The following is a 25,243-nucleotide window of genomic DNA, read 5'->3' as shown; positions in this document are numbered from 1 at the left end:
AAGTTATGTGCAAAGAATGAAAATCAGAAAGGCATCACACTTCTCAACCTGGAAAGCTAAAAGTTATATAAAGCACTCCCTTCAAAAGTCTAAGAGAACACTATTTCACTTTAGAATTTTATAACTACGTAAAGTTGTCAGTCAAGCACTAAGTTTCAGACAAGCAAGAAGTAAAAATGATTTACCTCCAATCTCCTCTTTCTTAGGAAGCTGCTACAGGATGTGCTCCAGCAAAATGTGAAACCCAGGAAATGTGAGGTTCAACACAGAAAAGAAGATAAAAAAATTTCTGGGTGATGGTTAAGCAAAGTCCCAGGATGAGAGCTATGTAGCATGATTACAGAATAACTGGTTCAAATTGTAGCAGGAGGGCAGAGGACTATGAGAGACAAGACAAAGAAAATACAAAGGAACTTATAGACTCATAGGAAAGAAGCACTGAAATGTAATGAAGGTTTTATATAGGAAGACTTTACAAAACTTAACAAACAAGAAAGCAAATGGGGGAAAGAAGTAAAAAAAAGGCAATCAATAGCTCTAAGAGGGCTACTGAAAAGTTGTTCAAGATAGGAACTGCTATAATGGTAAGCCATTTGACTTAGCAGCAAATAACAACTTTGTTATAATAACATAAGTATTAAATGCTAATTTAACCAGAAGCTGTGATGTGACTGTCTTAAAAGGATGAAAGGTGAGGGGAGGACATCAGAGCATTAAATTCTCATAAATCATTAGAGGAAACCATGAGATAAAATCAAAAATGGATGAGACAAGTAACATCAGCAAGATGGACTAGGAAGCTCCAGGTTCTCTTTTTGCCATGGAAACATTAAATGAACAACCAGAAACAGACTGAAATAATTTATAGGAGCTCTGGAAATCAAAGATCTACTGCAACAAAACAAATGCCTAATTAAGAAAAAGCCACATTTAAAATACAGTAGGAAGAGGCACCTGGGTGGCTCAGTTGGTTAAAGCATCTGCCTTCAGCTCAGGTCATGATCTCAAGGTCCTAGGATCAAGCCCCACATGGGGCTCCCTGCTCAGCGGGGAGCCTGCTTCTTCCTCTCCCTCTGCCTGCCACTCCCCCTGCTTATGCTCTCCCTCTAGCCCTCAAATAAATAAATAAAATCTTTTTTTAAAAATTACGGTAGGAAATTTCACGGTGTTTTCACTCACCCTCGCCCTACTCCCTCCCCAGTGTGGCTTGGTTTGGAGCATGTGGCAGCCCGATCCCTTATTCCCTTTGGTGAACTGAAGAGAAGAGAGCAGACTGAATCTGCAAAGTTCTAACCTGCTTGTAGACTACCTGAGGGACAGGTTTCTATCTCTGTTACCTAACTCAGAGTTCAGATGAACAAAACCAGCTGGGATGTCAGGCTAGGAGAAGCCACAGGAAGCAGATGGCTAATGAAAACCACAGGGGACTACAGACCAGCAGGGGCAAGAGATCACTGAGAAATAGAATAGGAAAACTAAGGTTTTAGAAGAAACAGGGGTGAGGCTCTTAAGGAAATTAAGACATTTAAAAGGAGCCAATTATACAGAAAAAAATTTTAAAACACATGCACATGCCCAGCACAGGCCTTAGGCCATCAATCCAGGTTGACTGGTGAAGGACTTCCCCCACATGGAGCCAGTCTGCAAAGACTAGGAGAGGTGGCTGTTTTTCCAAATGCCCAAATGCCAACAAAAGATGGATCACACAAAGCATACCAAAAAAAAGAGGAAAACATGGTCCATTTAAAGGAACAAAGTAAGTCTCCAGACACTGTGCCCTGGAAGAAACACAGGCTTGTGAGAAAAAGACTAAAGCAACTCTCTTAAATATGCTCAAAGAGCTAAAGGAAAACATGGACAAAGAACTAAAGGAAACTGGGAAAACTATGTATGACAAAACAAGAATATCAACAAAAAGATAGAAATTATTGAAAAAAATTAGAGAGAAATTCTGGAGCTGAAAATGTGGATGTGACAAGCAATAGCAGGGACAGCACATGAGCTGGCAACACACAGGCGAGCTGGTGATTGCACTGAGAAACAGGAGGAGAGGGAGAGAGGAACTGGGGACTGCTGTTCTATTATGAGCCTTTTAACATCTCAAAAAATAAAATGTTAAACCACAACATGATGTAAAAAGTAAAAACAGTATTTATTACAATAGCTGAAGTTCAATAATTAAGCAAAAAATAAAAATAAAGTCAAGAACATTTCTTATACATTTATACATTATTAGCACTAGAATCTAAAGAATAAAGCAAATTTTAAAATTATAATTTTTTTAATTATCTACACTAAGAAGGAAAAGATAATCCAACGGTAATTTAGATTTGTATTTCTGTACCAGTTACTTTGTGCTACGTAACAAACCATCCCAAAATTCAGTGGCTTCAAACAACAACCATTTCTTTTATATTTAGCTCACAAACTGTAGTATTAAAAAGAAAACCCAGACCCAAAATGGCATCACTTAGGTCAAGGTCCCAAATCAGTAATCAAGACTTAATAACTAACCTAATTGCCATTTCAGCCCCTCAGGAATGTAACCTTTAACCAGTCTACATGGAATTTCCTGGTCAATACTAGGAAATTTACTCATAGACCCCCATCCACTCCCCTTAGGACAGCAATCCTGCTTAAACAATGCATTCCTTGCTAATAAATTCCTCCCCCACCCCCCAACCCCCCACCCCCCGCCCCTGCCTTTAAAACCTTTCTGTTAGTTAAGCTCAGGAGAGCTCTGCTCTACTTTCTTGCTAGATCGGATGCTGCCTGATTCATGAATAAAGCCAATTAGATCTTCAAACTTGCTTGTTTGAATTTTTGTTTTTTAACAGTAGGTTGGCGTGGGCACCTGGGTGGCTCAGTCGGTTGAGCATCTGACTCTTAATCTCAGCTCAGGTCTTGATTTCAGGGTCATGAGTTTAAGCCCCCACACTGGGCTCCACACTGGGCATGGAGCCTACTTTAAAAAAATAAATAGTAACAGTAGGTGGACAATTTAGGCTGGGCTCAGCTAGGAGGTTCCTCTGCTGGTCATGGCTGGGCTGACTCAAGTATCTGCAGTGAGCTGCCTGGTCAACTGGCTGACCTACTCACAAGGCCAACCAAAGCTTATTCACATGGTGACAGAAAGGTTCCAGGAACCCAAGGGAGGACAAGCCCCAATGCACAAGATCTTTGCAAGTTCCTTTTTGCGCTACATTTGCCAACACTGCATGGTCCAGTGCAAGTCATATGGCTGATCTCAGAGTCACAGTGGGAAATCACTCAAAATTACCTAGCAAAGGAACATGGATACATGAAGGAGAAGAACTTAGACCATTTTTGCAATCTACCACAATTACTATACTATTATTTCAATCATTTTTCCTTCCTCTTTCTCTTCTATCACTGTTACAAAAGGCACTTAGTTGAGCTTTAACAGGACACCTGGAGGGTGGGGAGGAGGTGGTTAAGACCTGTTACCAAGAAAGCTAGTAACCTGGCAGCATTCCACAAACAAAGCCACAAGAAGCCAGATCAAACCAGACAGGCCCAAGACAAAGAAGGTTCGAGATCCTGACCAGGTAAGGGAGAAAAGGTGCAAAACCCTGCTCCCAAAGAAATAATAATAGATACTCCAGCCCTCAGATAACAACGGTCAATAAAAGACAGAAATCCAAACTTCTCCCTTGAGCTCGCTCACTTTCACATCTCCAGAGTGGACTCTCACTTTAAAAAAACTCTTCACTTGCACCGCTCAAGCACTGTGTCTAGTCTCTCCTTGAATTCTTGTGACAAGACTGAGAGCCTCCAGTGATGTCCCAGGGTGGGCAAGATGGAGGCCTCAGGGCCTGTAGGTCTCCCCAGTTCACCCGGCAACATTAAAAGGATGAATAACACTATCTAAACATAGTTTTTCAGATACAACTTTACTAGACAGAAAAAAAATCTGGCTTAATTTCCCCCAACAAGTTTTTACAAGGTTAGATGCAGATTGATAGGACAAGTGACTATCTGGGTAAGGAATCTCAGACAATCCTCTTTTAGAGGTCTAGAGCATCCCCCCCAAACACACACACACATAAGTACATACCACTTCGAAACAAGGCTATTATTTTTATGTTCATTAGACTGTCTCCTAAAGCAACTGAAATCTGTAGTCAAGGCTGTCAGGTATAGTAGAGCGCAAGGTACACCCAGCACGAGTCTCCATCCAAGTGATGCGTGGGGGCTGGGATGCAGCATAAAGTCTGCTCGGCAAGCCATGAAGCCCAGTGCATGAATGCAACAACCAGCAGCAAAAACAAATGTTTTTAAATTTTGAAGTTTCTTTTTAAAAATTCCATAGAAGGGTAACCTGGTGGACAAGTCAAGAGTTCTCACATATGCCTCCAACCCACTTCTAATCTTAACCAGCACAAAAACACTATATGTGTTAGAAAAGTTCTTCCCTAAGGCCTAAAATATAACTGTCTGGTTCAAGTTAATGGTAACACAGCAGTTACAGTGAAGACTTATTACCATCCCTGAAACCAAACACTGTCACCTTCAGCCACTTATCTTTAAAGGCTTAGAATGCTTGTGCATAGGCAGCCCAGTCCTGGAGCTTGGCCTCCACACCCAATTGGCCATATGAAAAAAGGGCCACAACTCAACAACTAAAAAGAAACCCAACTAGAAAATGGCAAAGGACTTGAATAAACATTTCTCTAGTGAAAATATACAAATGACCAGCAAGTAGATGAAAAGATGCCCAACATCACTTATCATCAGGGAAATGAAAATTCAAACCACAATGAGATACCATCTCACATCCATTAGGATGGCTGTTACCAAAAAACAGAAAATCACAATGTTGGTGAGAATGTAGAGAAATTAGAAACCTTGTGCACCGGGAATGTAAAATGGTGTAGATGCTATAAAAAGGAGTATGGTGGTTCCTCAAGAAATTTTTAAGAGACTTGCCAAATAAGCCAACAATTTCACTTCTGGATATATATCCAAAGCAGGGTCTTTTTTTTTTTTTTAAAGCAGGCTCTACACCCAGTGTGGAGCCCAACACAGGGTTTGAACTCATGACCCTGAGATCAAGACCTGAGCTGAGATCAAGAGTCAGACAATTTCACTTCTGGATATATATCCAAAAGAACCAAAAGTAGGGTCTTTTTTTTTTTTTTTTTAAAGCGGGCTCTACACCCAGTGTGGAGCCCAAACGCAGGGTTTGAACTCATGACCCTGAGATCAAGACCTGAGCTGAGATCAAGAGTCAGATGCTTTACCAACTGGTCACCCACATGCCCCTGAAAGCAGAGTCTTGAAGAGATATTTGTACACCCAGGTTCATAGCAGCATTATTCACAATAGCCAAAAGATGGAAGCAACCCAAGTGCCCATTGACAGATGAATGGATAAACCACATGTGGAAAAGACATGCAATGGAATATTATTCAGCCCTTAAAAAGGAATGAAATTCTGATACATGCTACAACATGGATGAAGCTCAAGGACATTAAGCTAAGTGAAATAAGCCAGTTGCAAAAAGACAATATACTGTGATTCCACTTTTATGAGGTACCTGGAAAAGTCAAATTCATAGAGACAGAAAGTAGAAGGGTGGTTGCCAAGAGCTGAGGGGTAGCAGGCGTGGGGGGTTGTTATATCCTGGGTATAGTTTACTCCGCAAGATGAAAACGGTTCTGGAGATTGGTTGCGCAATGATGTGAATGAACGTACCACTACTGAACAATACACTTAGAAATAGTTAAGATGGTAAATTTACATTGTGTGTATTTTACCACAACTGTAAAAAGGGCGTGGGGGGGGTGGATCTCTTCAGATAATGTAAAGCAACAGAACAAACACCCATCTTATGCCACTGATGGAAGTGCCGCTGCTTCTCTCACGGGACAAGGCAGGATACAGGTTTCTTAGGGACCCACAAACAGTCAAAATGACCCTATCCCAACTCTACCTCTACACTTTTCCTCATCATTCCTTTCTCAGAACCACAAGAGGGAAACCTTCCTCTATAGTATTTCAAGGATAAATTTTCACACATATGTTTATATCTTATCTCTTCTCATTTCCTCTAAAACTGTTCACTCATTATTCTTTGTCCAATAACCATCACCTATTCCCTCCTCCTCAGAGAAGAGGAAAAAAAGGATCCAATTAAAAAAATGCAAATAGGTCTGAGTAAAAGTTTACACTCATAAATTCAAACTAGATCACAATCTGCACATATTTCTTTAAGATTTATTTATTTATTCGTGAGAGAGAGAGAGGGAGAGAGAGGGAGAAAGCAGGGGGAGGGGCAGAGGGCAAGAAAGAAAGAATCCTCAAGCAGACTCCCTGGTGAGTGCAGAGTCTGACTCGGGACTTGATCCCAGGAGCCTGAGAGCATGACCCAAGCCAAAGTCAAGAGCCTGCGGCTTAATCAACTGAGCCACCCAGGCGCCCCCACAATCTGCACATATATATTACACATGTGAAATATTACCTAACAAAACATTTTAATCAAACTGTATTAAACACTTCATAGAAAGCTTCCTTATTTTAATTCCTCATTGTTATGAAAAATAAACCTAAAAATATGCACAAGTCAAATGATATGATAAATGCTCCGAAGAGGTTATGCAAGATCCCCTGACAATTAAATGTAATTACTATTTTGCAATCTTTTCTATGTATTTTTGTCTTAATTCACAAACACGGTTTGATACAAAGATAATTAAGACACAGTCCCTGTACTATAAGTACTGATAATATGAGAACTAATGATCATACTATAATGTGGGAAGAGCTCCATAAGAGGTAGTTACAGAATACAAAGGGAATACAGAAGAGGAGCACCTAACTCAGTCTGAGGCCAGGGTCTTCCAAAAGGAGAACGCATTAGAGCAGAGCCTTAATGAAGAGAACAAGCTGGCCAGATGAATGAGAAGTGAAGGTCGTGGAGGCAGAGGCACTCGCAACATGTAAAAGCAGACAGTGAGAAGAGTGAGCGACAGGTCCTGCGGGTAGTCTGGTATGACTGGACCACACGGTAGGTGTGAAGGAGTGGTGGGAGATGAGGCCAGAAAATTAGGCATTAGCCAGATCGTGAAAAGTCTTGCCAAATGTGCTAAAGATTTCAGAAATTTCTGGAAGACAAGTAGGAGTCTTTGAAGGATTTTTAAGGGAGAGTGATATGTTCACATTTGTATTTTAGAAATATAATTTAGGGGGGCCCTGGGTGGCACAGCGGTTAAGCGTCTGCCTTCGGCTCAGGGCTTGATCCCAGCGTTATGGGATAGGGCCCCACATCAGGCTCCTCTGCTATGAGCCTGCTTCTTCCTCTCCCACTGCCCCTGCTTGTGTTCCCTCTCTCGCTGGCTGTCTCTATCTCTGTCAAATAAATAAATAAAATTAAAAATATATATATATATAATTTAGGGCAATGTTGACATGTAATAAGGTTGAAAGTAAGAGGGAAGTAGTTTATAAGAGACCATCATAACCCAAATCATTAATTACAAGAGTCAAAACAAAAGCCCTGGTACAAGAAAGGAGGTGGATTCCAAGATTAAGAAATAACAATCGAGGGGCGCCTGGGTGGCACAGCGGTTAAGCGGCTGCCTTCGGCTCAGGGCGTGATCCCAGCGTTCTGGGATCGAGCCCCACATCAGGCTCTTCCGCTATGAGCCTGCTTCTTCCTCTCCCACTCCCCCTGCTTGTGTTCCCTCTCTCGCTGGCTGTCTCTATCTCTGTCGAATAAATAAATAAAATCTTAAAAAAAAAAAAAAAAAGAAATAACAATCGATAGAATTTAGTGACTGACAAATGTGCTAAAGATTTCAGAAATTTCTGGAAGACAAGTAGGAGTCTTTGAAGGATTTTTAAGGGACAGTGATATGCTCACGTTTGTATTTTAGAAATATAATTTAGGGCAATGTGCAGGAGAAAAGTGAGCCTAGAATGAGTAGATTTTTGCTTGGATTTTGCTGCCATTCATCAAACTGAGGAAAGATAAAAAAGGGTCAGGTTTGCAATGGCAAATGATGAAGCTGTTGGGGATACCTGCAGCATAAAGTCTGATATGACATCAAGAGAGATTTAGATGTGCACTAAACAGTGAGAAATGAGGATGTGGGAATGAGAAGACAGGGCTGGACCAGAGATACAGACTTGGAATCAATACTGCATGTGTGAGAGTTGAAATGATGGGGAGTAAAAGTTACCAAGGAAGGGGGTTTGGAGCGAGAAGAAGGCTACAGAGAAACCCCAAAGAAGGGTCAAGCATTTGAGGGAGAGAAAAAAAGAAAGGATTCTGAAAGAGATTAAGGAACAAATTAGGTGTTAAATATCAAAGGACATCTCTGGGTTTTTGTGACTATTATGTACTTGCTTTAGATTTAGTTTTTCTTAAATAAAGACCATGACCCCAAAGAAGGAGGGAAGAGAGGAAGGAAGGCCATAGTCTAAGCCAAAATTCCATGAGCACTTACAAGCAAGTTTATTAAATTGACCTCTTACTTTTCAGTAGGACGAAGTTCATGGATAACCGCTAAGAGCTTCATTAGCACCTGTAGTTTTCCGGACTCTTCCTCCGTAAACATGAGAGGGTTGTAATCAGCAGGGAACACATCCACCAAGCCTTCATATAGACTCTTTTCTTCATTTCCATCCCAAGTTGAGCTATATTCTTTTTCCTATTCAAAAGGATGACTGTTAACACTGGTTCACGTTTGTTAATTAGGAGGGGGAAAAATGCTAAAATTATTGGGGGGGAAGTGGAGATTAATAGCTACCTGAAAAGACCAAGCTAACTATTATGTAAATCTTTATAGGTTACTGATTTGGTCATTTTTGAAAAATGTAACATGCATCCTACTGAGTTAGTTACAGAGCAGTTCTGATGCAGTCTCCTAGAGCAGGCGACCTTCACCCTCCAAGGGCAGCATTACTGCCCATGTGTTCCTTGGGAAGAGGAAGGGGGACAGCAGAGAAATAAAAGAGGAAACTAGGGTACAAACAATGATACAACGTTTGTTCTCTATAAAACCCTGAGATTTCTCATCACTGATGCCTATTTTGGTCTCCTCTCTCCTTTCCTCTATTACTTTTCTTTCCTGATTTGTGGGCTTCTCACAGCACCTCATTGGTTATACTCAGAATCAGGCATTAAGAGTTTGCTCAATCTTACCAATTTCTTCTGCAAGAAGGAACAGTTCTGCCATAAGTTAACGGAGAAATGTATTCTTACTTATACCATTTTTGTTTATATTACCAATAGTTTTTAGAATAATTTTATTCCAAAGTGATTATCAGCACCTCTGATGTTCCTCCTCCAAAAGTGGCTAGCTGACATGTGAATACTTAACCAGAAATACACTTACTAATAATTACACCACTTTTCAGATTAATTTTCTGAGACTGGATGGTCTCCTCGCTCTCTTCCACATTTACTGGATTTATCACTGTTTTTGAAACTGTTCAACCTACTCCACCTGCCTGGAATGCTTCTTCATTTTTCTGTCCAATTATTTCAATCTTATAAATACTTAAGGACCCAATGCAAATGCCACCTGATTTTTTATAGCCCATTTTGGGGGGAAGTGGCAGACACTGACTCTTAAACTTTATGGTTACAAAGTACATTTCAGCTTTAACCTTATTTAATTGAGAAGTTGACGATATACTTTATTATACTTCCCTATGTTTTCATGTGTGTTGTATTCCCTCTTCTGGCTCAGTCTGTTAAGCGTCAGACTCTTGATTTCGGCTCGGGTCATGATCTCAGGGTCCTGGAATCAAGTCCCGCCTCAGGCTCCACACTCAACGGGGAACCTTCTTGGATGCTCCCTCTCCCTTTAACCTTCACACCATTCCCCCACCCCACACTCATGCGCAGGCTCTCTCTCCCTCTCAAATAAATAAATAAATCTTTAAAAAATAAAATCCAGGAACAACTTAAGGGCAGTGAATCCTGTAGTGTAAGATGCTGGGCACAAAGTACTAATTTTAATTTGGCTTACCCAAAATATAGCAATAGTTGGGTAAAGTCACTTGATTAAAAATGCCTGGAACACTAGGATATTAATATTACTGGGATATACAAGGGGAAAGAGACAGTTGCTGGCTGCTTCAGATTAAGTCTGCTAAAATGCCAACACCTTGGAGAGGTTATCAAAGGACTACAGACAGACCCAGGATCTAGTCCACAATTTTTCATGTTCAGAAACTGAATATGCTTAAGCTCTAGGCAAACGAGCCATACTAATCAAATTAAGAGATTAAGTCAGAACATAAATTTATTCTCAAAGGAGACCCACCTATTTAAACCAATCGGTCTATGCATTGTGTCATATGAAACGCCAAGGCAAGCCAAATCATTAGCAGAAAAGTGTCTTGTGAATATTAAATCAAAACACAAGAGAGATGGTGATCTTATGGCACAATTTCTTAGCCAGGAACACATAACCAGAATCCCTTGGGGAATCACTTTTTCCAAATCCTCATACTTGGGTCCTACTCTCAGATTCTGAATCAGTCCATATGTGTTGAGGCTGGACAAATGTAGTTTTAAAAGCTTTCCAGATTTATAATGCATAATACCCTAATTAAGAATCAACTAATAGATATCTTTATGCTGGGACAGTCTGTTATACTTTCTTCATCACAGGGATCTACCAGTTAGCCCTCTCATACCAGCCAGTCATGGCACTCGCTCTTCTGACTGTAGTCAACACCCTTTGGTTATCGGTTATGCTTTTTTTGGTTATATCCCACTGACATTTCCTGAAAAGAAACCCATCACCTTGGGTGTTATATGCAAATAATGAATCATGGAACATTGCATCAAAAACTGGGGATGCACTGTATGGTGACTAATATAACAAAATAAAAATTAAAAAAAAGAAAAGAAAAGAAACCCATCACCTTGACTGAACTTGGGGGAAAAAAACTAGTTTCAACAGAAATGCATTTATAAAAACATTGCTTAAAGTCACTTATACATGTGGAAGGCTCATTTCAGCCATTTTCTATCGATCCTCATCTGCTATGATGTTAGAGGAAAGGCTTTACCAAACAAGTCTCAGATTGTAAATTATGTACCTTCTTTGAAGCATATGGTATCCTATGCCTATTACTGGTTAACTGGTGTATTCTGGGCTATGATAAAGTCTACCTTTTAAGGAAGAATTTTGGGCTTCTATTTTTGCTGGGCGTCATGCCCAAAGGGTTTAATTTTTATCACTGTATATAAAACCTGTTTCTTAAAAAGGTGATTAATAAATTATTATAATCCTACCTACTAAAGAGTTACAGACTTCTCCTATGATAAACTATGTAAATATAATTCATTTGGGATAAACTTGAAGAATTCTGGTAGAACACTCCATTTTCTTTCTTTTTTTTTTTAATTTATTTATTTGAGAGAGAGAGAGCAGGAGCAGGGAGAGGAGCAGAGGGAGAGGGAGAAGCAGGCTCCCCAAGGCAGGGAGCCCAAGGCAGTGCTTGATGGCAGAACCCTGAGACCGTGACCTGAGCCAAGGGCAGACACCCAACCTAGTGAGCCACCCAGGCGACCTCTCCATTTTCTAAGTATATAACTAATGACTTCAAGCAAAATGCAGCACCCACAGGTTTTCTTTCATTTTGTTTGCAAATTATGATTTTACTGTTTAAAGAAAAAATAAAAGAATAAAAGTTCTTTTAATAAAGTGTTAAGAATGAGCTGGGGAGAACAGAGTAGTAATAGTTACTGTGTAACTTCTATGGCCAGGCATTCTGCTAGGTTCTTTCCATACTGTTTTTTCAAGTTGCCACAACTGTCATTTAGAGCTAAGAAAAAAAGGGGTGCCTGGGTGGCTCAGTCGGTTAAGCGTCTGCCTTTGGCTCAGGTCATTATCCCAGGGTCCTGGAATCAAACCCCACATAGGGCTCCTTGCTCAGCGGGGAGCCTGCTTCTCCCACTGCCGGCTGCTCCCCCTGTTTGTGCTCTCTCCCTTTCTCTCTGTCAAATAAATAAAATCTTTATTTTTTTTTAAAGATTTTATTTATTTATTTGACAGAGAGAGAGACAGCCAGCGAGAGAGGGAACACAAGCAGGGGGAGTGGGAGAGGAAGAAGTAGGCTCCCAGCGGAGGAGCCCAATGCGGGGCTCGATCACAGGATTCCAGGATCACGCCTTGAGCCAAAGGCAGACGCTTAACGACTGAGCCACCCAGGTGCCCCAATAAATAAAATCAGAGAAAGAAAAGAAAAGAAAAGAAAAGAAAAGAAAAGAAAAGAAAAGAAAAGAAAAGAAAGAAAAGAAAGAAAAGAAGGAAAAGAAAGAAAAGAAAGAAAAGGAAAGGAAAGGAAAGAAAAAAGAAAAGAAAAGAAAGGAAAAGAAAAGAAAAGAAAAGAAAAGAAAAGAAAAGAAAAGAAAAAGGCTCACAGATGTAACCTGACCATGATTAAGTTTGCCCTTAAAGAACTGGTAAACAGTAGAGTGGGGACTGATACCCAGTTCTAACTCCAAAACAGAAAATTCTCACTATACTCCAAACTGCATTATGTTTGTTAACTATCCAAATGGTTAGTTCAACTATTAAAAATCATACTTGGAGAAGATACCTAATTTGGAAAAATGTTCATGATTTATTTAGTGAAAAAATATTTTAAAATAGTAAACATAGAATTATTAAAACTAAGTTTCTCTAGAACAAGATTATAGATGTATATCTTTGAGCCCCTGTTCCCTCACCAAAAAGTGGGGATAGTAATAACAATACTTATTCAACAGAGTTTTGTAAAGAATAAACAAAATAATACCAGAAAAGCATTAGTGTTTGGTACATAAGTGCTTATTAAGTACTGGCTAAGATTATTAATACCAAAATACAGGTTTTTTTCTGGCTAGAGAGCTTTATTTCTTTATAATAAATTCCTAAAAGTATTGTCAGGCCACAAAACATATACAATTTTAGGGCTTTGATATATATTGCCAACTATCTCTCAGTTGTACCAATTTACATTCTAACCAGCAGGTGACTTAAATTTTCTTCTGATTTTCTGAATTTTAACAATTTCATACAAATTATATATATAATGTATTACTTTCATAATGGAAAAAAATTAAATTATTTTCAGTGGTAAATTTTATATTTGTCTGCACCAAACAAAACTGATTGGCTATATAAAATAGAGAGAGAAAACACAGCAAAGTATCACACACGATACCAAAGAACATGGGCCAACTCTAGAAGGCAGTGTCTTATATCCATTTCACCCCTAGTTCAGTCCTATGAATATGGACAGTCTCTCAACAAATAGACGACTAGATAAACTGTACAGATGAAACATACAGGAGAAGCAGTAAAGCTTTTAGAAAACCCACAAATGCAACCCCCTGGGAGGCCCAATCTGCCCTCTTAGATTCACATGACAAAGAACCCTTAGCTTATATCCTTGACAGTCTCACAAACTACTTACCTTTATAGAGTTGAACAACAGGCAGGGGTGATTGCACAGTTTTTTAAGAGCTCCTATACATATTAGATGAGGACTATTTCCCAACAACCCTTGAAGGCAGAACCTGACAGCCTGAGAATTCAACAGCTTTCGATAAAGCTCAATCTGTAGTGCTCCTGGTCGGCAAAAGACGACATTCTCTATTTTAGGTGGAAGATATTTATTTATGACTTCTTGGGTTCTTCTAAGGATAAAGAGTCCAGTGAGGCAAGTAAGTTCAGCTGCTCTTTTCTCTCCTAACTCCTTTTTTTCCTGTGGAAAAATCACAGACTTAAAAGTGCTATAAACAAAGAATACTTGCAATTAAAAGGAATATTAAATATCTTATAATAATAAACCATTTACTAATTATGTCCCTTCAGGTTTTTTTGTTTATTTTTTGTTTTTACAGAATAAATGCAATATAAGTTTGGGATAGAAAAACTAACCATCATCTCTTTAAATGTTCAGCCTCATCATTTAATTAAATGAAGCCAGTCTCCTAATCTTTGTTTGGCTATTGGCACCAGTGAGAGCCCTCAGAAGTCAACAATCTACAAACTAAACTATTCTAAAAGTAAGCTTTTATGTGAAGACTGTCATGGTACATAGTCTCAAAATCATCAACAAAGAACTAATTCAGCAAATTCTTGGAAGCAAATATTTTGACAAGTTATTGATCTTAAAATTACACCCATAAGAAATTACTGACACAAGGCACAGCTAATTCTTTTAAAATCATTACACATTTTTCATTAGAAATGTTAGTTTCCAATTTGTCTGTTTCTTTTAGTTTGTTTCTAAGTTTTTACCACAGTATCTTAAGTAAAAATACAGTGTAAGTGAAATATATGCTTAAATTCTCTTTTGAGCATACATAACTTCACAGTGAAGCTTATAATAAAATCCCATATGTATATATTCATTTCTATAAAAATCATTAAGTCCCACGTGATGAGATGAGCACTGTGTATTAAGAAAGACTGATGAATCACTGAACTCTACCTCTGAAACTAATAATACATTATATGTTAGTTAACTGAATTTAAATTTAAATAAATAAAAATAAGTGTTGGGAAAATAAATAAATAAAAATTAAAAAACAAAAGTCATAAAAAGCTCCCCTTGTATGTTAAAACTATTTTCAACTTTTATTACAAAAGAAATAGGTTCATTGAAGAAAAGTCAGAAAATATAGTTATGTAAAAATAAGAAAATTAAAACCAACTTTAATCAACCAGAAACAACCACAGCTGTCATGACTTTTTTGTCTATCTTCCATTCCAAGTCTTTTTTCTTTTTGTCAATATGTAAATGTATTTAACATTCTAGTTTTACTTTTATTTTCCTGTTTGTAACAAAAACAGGATCTCTATAGTTTAAGCTTCGTGGGAACAAGGCACCAGTCAGCTTGGCTCTTCTCTGTACTCCCTAGGATCTAACACTTTGCATTTGGCCCACTATTGCTGTTTCACCTGTGTTAGGTAAATAAATGAATTTAATCTTACTTTTAAATAATGTATGATGGATATTTTCCATGATATTAAATATATTCTTAGCTATTATTTTGTATAGTTCCTGGTTCATGGGAAATGCTCAATAAGTATTTGCTGACTGATTATCGCATTTTATTAATTCTGAGACATATATTTTTTTTTTATACTTTAACTTCTCTGATACAGGTTGCTTTTTATAAGCAATGACTTTTTTTTTTTAAGATTTTATTTATTTGACAGAGAGAGAGACAACCAGCTAGAGAGGGAACACAAGCAGGGGGAGTGGGAGAAGAAGAAACAGGCTCCCAGGAGAAGAGCCCGATGTGGGGCTCGATCCCAGAACGCCGGGATCATGCCCTGAGCCGAAGGCAGACGCTTAACGACTGAGCCACCAAGGTGCCCCTACAAGCAATGACTTCTTATAACTATAATTGATGGTATGTTTTCCTTGGTGCTTCATAAAATAATGATGCATCTTAGAATTGGTATTATTTTAGATTCAATGAAATAACATTGGGTATACAACATGCAGACTCTGCTTTAACCATTTTCCTACCTTTGGAAAATGCCTGTTTCCAATCTGTTTATTTCCTTATACTTTTTTACCCTTACAGCTAAATCTGTAAGCACATCTATAGTTATTTCTCTATAATAAATTTCTAAAAGTGGTATTGCCACACCACAAAATATATGCAATTTTAAGACTTTTGATACATGCTGCCCAACTGTTCTCCAGTTGTACCAATATACATTCCAACCAGTAGAGGACAGTACTCTCATCTATACTTGCTATTCCTATGTTAATTGAGCCAACTAAAACACCAATAGAAGAGTATAAAAGTTATTTTATGGTTATTGTGGTTTACTTTTTTCAATACCAGTAAAAATGAATATTTTTATATGTTTACTGTCATTTATAATTCTTTGTGAAGTACCTACTTATGATTTTTTTTATGTGATATTTCCTAAAATAAAGAATGCAGGAAGAGTTGAAGGATTGTGGGAAAAATAAAGAATTCACTAATTTAATTCTTCCTGAATTAAATAATGCCCAAGCTGTGGATGACTTTCCTGGGCATACTGCTTTTTTATCCTTTTTATAAAAGTAAATTATACCTCAGAAGCAGATGGCTGTCTCGATATAATGATGGGTTCTTCATATATTTTTCTATAAGATGACAAAGAGCCTAATATTCCTGGATTTACAAAATCAATTAATGCAAAAAATTCTTGAAGATCATTCTGAACTGGAGTACCTAAAGAAAGAAAACAGTGATGAAAAGGTCAAGCTTGTGTTTTATAGTCACAGGTATTTGTAGAAAGTTGTACAAGATCTCTTCACTCAGAAAGTTAAAATAAAGGCTTTGGAGCTGAGAAAGAGTAGCCAAATCCAGTTGAACAAAAAATATTAAGAACCAAATAAATTTTTAACTCTGATTTTAACTGTGGACTAAATTCATCATAGTGGCTGCATACAGGCTCTGGAGTCTGACCACCCTGGATCCAATCTCACCTGTATCATTTACTCTGAGTGACCCTGAGCAAGTTACATATCTCAGTTTATTTCTATAAAATGCAGCTCCTAGGGTTGTGAGGATCAAATTAGTTAATCCATATACTATACTTAGAATAGGCCTAAAGCACAATAAATGTTCCATAACTTAGTGATTCTTAATATTATTACAACTATGTGATTCTCGACAAGTTTCTTAAGCACTTTAAGTTAAATTCAGAATTTTTTCACTTATGAAAGTGGGAAGATAACAATTTCCCAGTGGTATTACAGTGAAAAGCAGAGACACTGTATGCACACTGTAGCACAGTGCCTAACATTTAGTGAACACTCAGCAGATGGCACCTATTACCTTTCAGTTTTCAGATCACATTGAGATCTTCACTAATCCTAAAGGTTGATACAAATGGATTAATATACCCTGCATATATTACACACTCAATAACTTCTGCTAACTAATTTTCAAAGAAACATTAGCATGTTTCACTAATTACATCAAAAGAACATAAATCATAGTCCAACAGTATAATTTCAGATGACATTCAAATAACAGACTAATAAAAGGCGTCCAAAAATATAAATAAGAGGTATATATAAGAGAGGTGAATAAAAATACACTTCTTCAGTAACACAGACAACATAAATTTTACGCCAGGGAATTTAATGATTGCTTCCCTCAAAATTAAATAGGTCAAGCCCAGACCAATGCTTATTAATTTTTCTAACACATCTAGTCAGTTCTAAATTTTGGGACCCATAGTAGAAAGAATTAGAGAAAATATATTTATGTTGGTATATATTTTGTTAATAAGCCTTTAAATGAATATCTATGATGATGACTAATAAAGAAAGGCAGAATGAAAAGGCAAGAAAGAAAGAGGGGAAATAAAAGTATAAGGATCCTTAGGGCTGGCTTCCAGACATTCACCCAACCTCAGCTAACTAATCCAAGCCACTCATGATAGTGCGATCCCATTTGCCAATAATTGATGCAGGAAAGGATTTGTGTCTTAGACTGGGTTCTCCAGGAGCAGAGCCTGAGACAGGGATTTGGCTGTACAACACTTACGGAGGGAAAGCTCTCAGGAGAAAGAGAATAATGGAATCAGAGAATAGCAGAGGAAGAAACCAAGCAAGGATGGCCCCCTTAAGCCTGAGATAAATTATAGCGAGGCTCAGAACATAAATTGTACCATAAAGTCGGTCCTGAAATTACCGTAAGGCAAGGGCTCTGGCATTTTCCGCTTACCTCTACATGAGTCAACCATTGACCAAGTTGCAGGGGAGAGTGGAAGCTCTCATTCAAAAAAGGATAATTCTCCAGAAATTAGAAGGGCCACACAAGACCAAAGTGAGGTGGGGGATGAAAGCTACATTGAGCTACTCAGGTCTGATTCTAGTCTAGGCTAAAAAGAAGTGAGTAGAAAAAGATTCTTGTATTTACATATGGGCCATCCCACCTTTCCAGTCTGAGGCGGCAAGTTTGGCCAGCAATGAATTATGTGCATGCAGCATACGCATATAAAAACAAGGGATACTTATATTAAGCATTTATCATGTGTCAGGTAGTCTTCCAAGAACTGTATGTGAATTAACGCCTTACACCTTAACAATAACTCTATGACGTAAATGGTATTATAATCCTTATTTCACAGATAAGGAAACTGAGGCACAGAGATGTTAACTTGCCCAAAGTTGTACAGCTATAAATATCACCCTTAGGAACCAAGCAGAGGCAGTCCAGACCCATCTCCTACGTTCTTTACCATGATACCATTGTATTTATTTTTCAAAAACTCCAAAATCTAGGTTGCAGAAAATTACATAGGGATTTGAAAATCGAGAATCCTACCAAGACTCAATTACTCAATTATCAGTATGCATTCCATCCAGCACCACCAATTCTTTGGGTGGCAAGCATATTACAAATCTTGTATGGTAAGTAGGCAAAAATTCTATCATATCATCCCCAAAGTAAATACTGACCAGTTAGAATTATTCTTTTCTCACAAGAGAGGCTAATGAGGGCTGTAGTTGTTTTAATGGCACTGTTCTTCAAACGATGCCCCTCATCGCAGATTAGAAGATCAAATTTTACATTCTTAATTTGATCCAAAGAACGAAGTAACATTTCATAACTGATGATAAGAACAGAATAAAATGGAGATTTGGTGAATTCTTCTACTTTGTGGTCCTAAAAAAAAAAAACAAAAGGTAATATTTAACATGGGCTAAAACTGTAAAATCAAATTCAAGCAGCATATTCCTGACAGACATTAGTTAGAATATGTTAACTCAAAGCCAAATTGTAAGCCAAGATGCCATTTTTCTGCAAAGGAGCTGGGAGAGTTATATGCAGTTGAAAAACTATCCTACAGACAGTGAAAACTGCAGTGTTGATTTGAAAAGCATAGAGATTTAGAAAATGACCAAGGCTGAACTGTCACAAGTCTCTTACCTGATCAACAGGAAATATCTTGATTCTTTCACTTCCTAGCCATTTTTGAAATTCCTTCCTCCAATTATTCACTAAGCTTCCAGGAGTGACAATAAGCGTCTTCTTTATTACTGGCTTGCCTCCATAGGGTCCCTGACACTGTAGCGTCCAGATGAGCGAAATACATTGCAGTGTTTTCCCTAAACCCATTTCATCAGCAAGAATAGCTCCACATCTGCCGTTCACTCTGTTAGAAATAATTATACTTCTTTTAGTCATGATAGGAAAATATTTTATGCCCCTAACGTCGTCATTTATTAGTCAAGAACCAAAAGCTGATATTTTGTAATAAGGACAAACTCTACCCCCCTCAAACCCTTTTTCTAGATATTCATGCAGCTGACTTACAGCTATCTCTCTTTTGAATCTTTGATAATTATATTCATTATATATTTACTGTCAACTAAATTACTAAAACAAATTTGAAATCCGACAGTTGAATCTAAATCATGTTACTATCATATGCATATATTTAGAGACTAGAAATGTATCCCAATTTTATAACTACATTTGAATAATTAAACTATAACTGTGCTTCTCATCACTAACGGTTGAGCAATTTTTATCAGTTTCAGCATTAGACATCTAAACAGTTTAAACTACATTGCAATCTTAACCAGAAAGATCTGTTGAGCTATATTTATGATTCTCTGGCAGTAAATGAAGTCCTCAATCATAGAGCTTCCTGCACTGTTAAGAAAAAAAAAAAACTAAATATTGATCTAATACATGTAACTTAGTAATAAAGTCTTATCCTATAGATCTGTTAAGGCAATTTAAAATTAAATATTATAAGGAATATTAATAATAAGTGGCATGTTTATACCACTTTGCAGCTTTTAAAGCTCTTCGATATATATATTTATATATATTTTTAAAGATTTTATTTATTTATTTGAGAGAGAGAAAGCAGGGGCAGAGGGAGAGGGAGAAACAGATTTCCCACCAAGCAGAGAACCCGACACAGGGCTCAATCCCAGGACCCTGGGACTATGACCCGAGCCGAAGGCAGACGCTTAACCAACTGAGCCACTCAGGCGCACCTATATATATTTTAAAAGTTATAAAGTCCAATGGAATTAAGGATAGTACCAAAAATAAGTACAGTGTTCTTTATTTCATTTAGCATTAATACTCTAGTTCCATCCATGTCATTGCAAATGGCAAGATTTCATTCTTTTTTATGGCTGAGTAATGTATTTCATTGCGTATATATCCTACATCTTCTTTATCCATTCATCAGTCTAAGGACACTGGGTCTGTTTCCATAATTTGGCTATTGTAGGTAATGTTGCTATAAACATTGGGAGTGCATATATCCCTCTGAATTAGCATTTTTGTATTCTTTGGGTAACTATCCCTTTGAATTAGTACTTTTGTATTCTTTGGGTAAATATTAGGTGCATCATAAGGTAGTTCTATTTTTTAACTATTTGAGGAACTTCCATACTGTTTCCCAGAGTGGCTGCACCAGTTTGCATTCCTACCAACAGTGTAAGAGTATTTCTTACAGTGTATTTCTCCATATCCTCGCCAACATCTGTTGTTTCTTGTGTTGCTCATTTTAGCCATTCTGACAGGTATGCAGTGGCTATCTCATTAAATTTTTAATTTGTATTTCCGTAATGATGAGTGATGTTGATTTCACTCATATGTGGAATTTAAGAAACAAAACAAACAAGAATGGGGAAAAAAAAAGAGAGAAGCAAATCAAGAAACAGACTCTTAACTACAGAGAACAAACTGATGGTTACCAGAGGGGAGGCGGGTGGGGGATGGGTTAAATATGTGATGGGATAGGAGGGCACTTGTGATGAGCACCAGGTGTTGTACAGAAGTGCTGAATGACTCAATTGTACACCTGACGCTTAATATTATACTGTATGTTAATTGGAATTTAAATTTAAAAAATAAGTACAGTTTTATTATAGTTTAATTCATTTTATTAGTAAAAATAATAATGAAAAATCAACTATATGTTTTCCATTTCAAAGTACAGGAAAAAAATCACAAACATGAATTACAGCCATTATTATCATTTTTTAAAAAGATTTTATTTATTTATTCGTCACTGAGAGAGAGAGCACAAGCAGGGGAGCAGCAGGCAAAGGGAGAAGCAGGGTCCCCACTGAGCAAGGAGCCCAACACAGGTTTCGATTCCAGGACCCTGGGATCATGACCTGAGCCGAAGGCAGAAGCTTAACCAACTGAGCCACCCAGATGCCCCTATTATCATTTTTTTAAAAGATTTTATTTTCTTTTAAGTAATCTCCACATGCAATGTGCGGCTCAAACTCACAACCATGAGATCAAGAGATGCACACTCTACTGACTGAGCCAGCCAGTCAGGCACCCCTGTTATCATTTTAGATCAACAGCTTGACAATGCAAGACCAAATGCCAACTGAGATACAGTGAGTGGCAGAGAGAAAATAGTGATCCTTCCACAGTGGAAAGAAGAAAGCAGAAGGCTTCATTGGAAAGATGGCCCTTTTCAAAGGTGAATAGGAATTCACTACATGAATCAAGTAGTTCAACATAACTGGAGCTTGAACTGAATTCCAAGCAAGGAAACACAGAGGCTATGAACCTAGCAAGATAGGCAGAGACTACAGATAGCATACTTATCCCTGAAAGTTCAGACTGTATCTTGCAGGTCAGTGTCTCTCAAACATCAGTCCTTCATGACTACCGTCATAGTTTTGCTATGTATGTGATACCATATGTGTTATTATTTATTTATTTTTAAGTCAACTCCCTTTTTTACTTATTAGATTTATTTGAAAACTCCAAGCATAATTTATCCATGAAACCAAAAACTTAATATACTATTTTTTCCTAATAGTTCACTAACTAAATATGCTAGTATTGGAATTTAAACACAAGGTGTGGGGCTCCTGACTGGCTCAATCGGTGGAGTATGCAACTCTTGATCTCAGGGTTGTGAGTTCGAGTCCCACGTTAGGTATAGAGACTACTTAGAGGCACCTGGGTAGCTCAGTTGGGTTAAGCATCCAACTCTTGGTTTAGGGTCAGGTCATGATCTCAGGGTCATGAGATGGAGCCCCACATTGGACTCCACACTCAGCAGAGCCCTCTCTCTCTCTGCGCCTCCCCCACATTCACACACAAATGCTCTCTCTCTAAAATAATAAATCTTTTGGGGCGCCTGGGTGGCACAGCGGTTAAGCGTCTGCCTTCAGCTCAGGGCGTGATCCCAGCGTTATGGGATCAAGCCCCACATCAGGCTCCTCCGCTATGAGCCTGCTTCTTCCTCTCCCACTCCCCCTGCTTGTGTTCCCTCTCTCGCTGGCTGTCTCTATCTGTGTTAAATAAATAAATAAAATCTTTAAAAATAATAATAATAATAAATCTTTTTTAAAAAAGAGATTGCTTAAAAATAAAATCCTTAAATTTAAAAAAAATAAAATAAAAAACAAGGCTTGTCCATGTCCACCTAAAATGACCCCACATACCACCAGTGGAGTGCATATTACAGATCAGGAAACACTGCTGTAAGTTCTGAGAGTCTGAAACATTTTAAGCAAGGGGAATGCCAGGTACAGAACTGGTTTTCAGAAAAATCAAGCTGGTGGCAATAAGTAGAATGAATTTGAGGAGCATCAGAAGCAGATACACAGGGTAGATGCCACCACAAAAATCCAGACAAAATATAATTGTATGGCATCAGTTATCAGCACTGTCGCAGTGGGGTGCGAGAAAAGATCCAGAATCAAAGGATATTTAGGAGTTCCAAATAATTAAAAGTTCAGGTTTGATTACATTGAAAAGTGAAAGAGAAGAAATTAAAGATGCTTTCCCAGCCGAATGAGACAAGATCTCCAAAAAGAAGAGCATATTTTGAGAAAGAACATGAGTCTAGAAAGTTTCTGGGATGTAGTATTCCCTTAACCTGTCATTATTCAAAGGATTCTTAGAGTTTGGGGGCATTTACGTTCTCAACTCCCTATTAAATGATCAATTTAAAAATCAAGGGCCGGGGCGCCTGGGTGGCACAGCGGTTAAACGTCTGCCTTCGGCTCAGGGCGTGATCCCGGCGTTATGGGATCGAGCCCCACATCAGGCTCATCTGCTCTGGTGGGAGCCTGCTTCTTCCTCTCCCACTCCCCCTGCTTGTGTTCCCTCTCTCGCTGGCTGTCTCTCTCTGTCAAATAAATAAATAAAATCTTTAAAAAGTAAAAAATAAAAAAAAATAAAAATAAAAAAATAAAAATAAAAATCAAGGGCCTGTGCATTAAAAACAAAACAAAACAAAAAGAACTAAAAGGAAATGTAACAAGATGTTGGTAGATTCCTTTGATTCTTCTTTACTTCCTTTGTCTGGCTTTTGTGTGTCTGTGTGTAATCTCTAAGTATCTTTAAGAGAGGGTACTACAATTCTTTATCAGAAAACTCTATTTAAAAGGGAGTGGGGGAGGGGCGCCTTCGTGGCTCAGTCAGTGAAGCATCTGCCTTGGGCTCAGGTCATGATCTCAGGATCCTGGGATGGAGGCGCACTTCGGGCTTCCAGAGCCTGCTTCTCCCCCTGCTTGTGCGCGCTCTCTCTGTCAAATAAATAAATAAAATCTGAAAAAAAAAAAATTAAAAAAGGGTGTGGGGGAGACTCTTTTTTTTTTTAAGTAGAAGTGAGATAAGAAGAAAACCTTTTTTCCATAAGCAGAATTAAAGGCTACTTCCATTTTGCCCCCATAACCCTTTCTCATACTAGTGAGCTTTTAGTGTACCACATTAAGGTTGACTATATTTATCTATTTCCTCAAATACTTTAAAAGCTACTTAAGGGTAGGGATCATGGTCCTGACTTCTATATGCCCAGCTCCTAGCAGGATGTCTGGCACATGGCATCCTCAAGAATCACTTTTAGAATAAATGCACACATTAAGTATCATTCATGATGTACTGAGACTCATTATATTAGGCTTCTTCTAGAAAACCATTATGTTACAGGTTAAATCAAAACTCAGATTAGACTAAGGGCACCTGGCTGGCTCAGTCAACAGAGCATGTGACTCTTGATCTCAGGGTTGTGAGTTTGAGCCCCATGTTGGGTGTAGAGACTACTTAAAAAAAAAAATAAAATCTTTAAAAAAAAAAAAAGCAGAAAACTCAGATTAGACTAAACAAATTATTTATTTTCCTACCTCATTCCCATTACACATTCATAGAGGAATATGATCCCTTCTTTCTGATGTGGTCGAAGATGATATACAAGGTGAGGATCTATCACCACATCCACAATAGGAAAACAGTTCTTATTGAACGTCCACTGGTGATTACTGTCAGGTCGTGACATTACAAGAGAATCTTAAAAAAAAGATGAAAGTTTAACTATTAATGTATTGCAATTTCACTCTGTCAGCGACTACATTATCTTGCTTTATTTACTCATAGCCTTTAACTATTTGCTATCGTTTGTGGCAAAAAAAAGTTGAAGTTTAGTAACACTGATACCAAGCAAGAACAGAAAATTAATCTCATGCCTTATTGATGTAAGATTTCAGGCAGAGAATTTCAAAGAGCTCCCCAAACTTCATATGCCCCAAAGTATTTCAAAACCAATGAAATTCACTATTGTTTAGCAAAGAATTCAGTAAGTCACAACGTTTAATAGTTCAGTATTCAGAGCAAAGAGAACTATCTTCAACTGAAAGTACAGGTTGGAATTTTGCCAAGTTGCACTCGCTAATGCTCACAGCTTCTTATTTTGGAAAGGCACCCAAATTTAACATATAGGCTCCCATTATCTTCACTTTGGTACACACAATGACTATTACTTCTGTGTTAATCAGAAGAATCGAGAAAGGATGACAAATTTTCCATTGACTTCGCCATCATTTTTTGCTTAAAATTAGTTACTATGTTCATGAAAGTCAAATTCATGAATCTTTGCAAAGCAGCAAAGAAAAGTAACCATAGAATAATAAGGTAATTCTATAGAAATATACTAAAACAATTTAAAAGATTTATTAAAATATCACCAAAAAATACAAAATCAAATATAACTGGAAAGCAGTTATCAATTAATAAATATAAAGTCAGAAAATAAACTCATCAAAATTATTTTGGGGATATATTTATATGTCTATATCATGGTAAAAAAATGAAATAGATTTTGAAAATAAAACAAAAAGAAAAAAGAGAAGGACAGAAATGAGAAGGAAAGATAAAGCAGGTTCCAGGAGATTAAATAAATATCCACCAATGCAGAAATACACAGTCACAGGAATGAGAGTTTGGTCATGTTTACCATTA

General features: G+C 37.7%; 1 protein-coding gene across 10 annotated transcripts in view; it reads right to left on the bottom strand.

The window, feature by feature from the left end:
• RAD54B (RAD54 homolog B) overlaps positions 1 to 25,243 on the bottom strand; it is a 95,288-nt gene that overhangs the window by 12,136 nt on the left and 57,909 nt on the right. For all 10 annotated transcript variants that reach the window (XM_045805948.2, XM_045805947.2, XM_045805950.2 and 7 more), the window contains 6 exons: positions 24,133 to 24,295; positions 18,932 to 19,157; positions 18,460 to 18,667; positions 16,077 to 16,216; positions 13,447 to 13,737; positions 8,500 to 8,675 (listed from right to left, as the gene is read on the bottom strand). In XM_045805948.2, coding sequence (XP_045661904.1) covers positions 8,500 to 8,675; positions 13,447 to 13,737; positions 16,077 to 16,216; positions 18,460 to 18,667; positions 18,932 to 19,157; positions 24,133 to 24,295 — 1,204 coding nt within the window. The remainder of the gene's footprint in view (positions 1 to 8,499; positions 8,676 to 13,446; positions 13,738 to 16,076; positions 16,217 to 18,459; positions 18,668 to 18,931; positions 19,158 to 24,132; positions 24,296 to 25,243) is intronic.

Source organism: Ursus americanus, chromosome 9 (assembly GCF_024610735.1).
Source record: "Ursus americanus isolate L20-20 chromosome 9, mUrsAme1.1.p, whole genome shotgun sequence".
In the NCBI taxonomy this organism is placed as follows: domain Eukaryota; kingdom Metazoa; phylum Chordata; class Mammalia; order Carnivora; family Ursidae; genus Ursus; species Ursus americanus.
The sequence above is the reverse complement of the archived record's forward strand: the minus strand, read 5'-3'. Positions and strand labels throughout refer to the sequence as shown.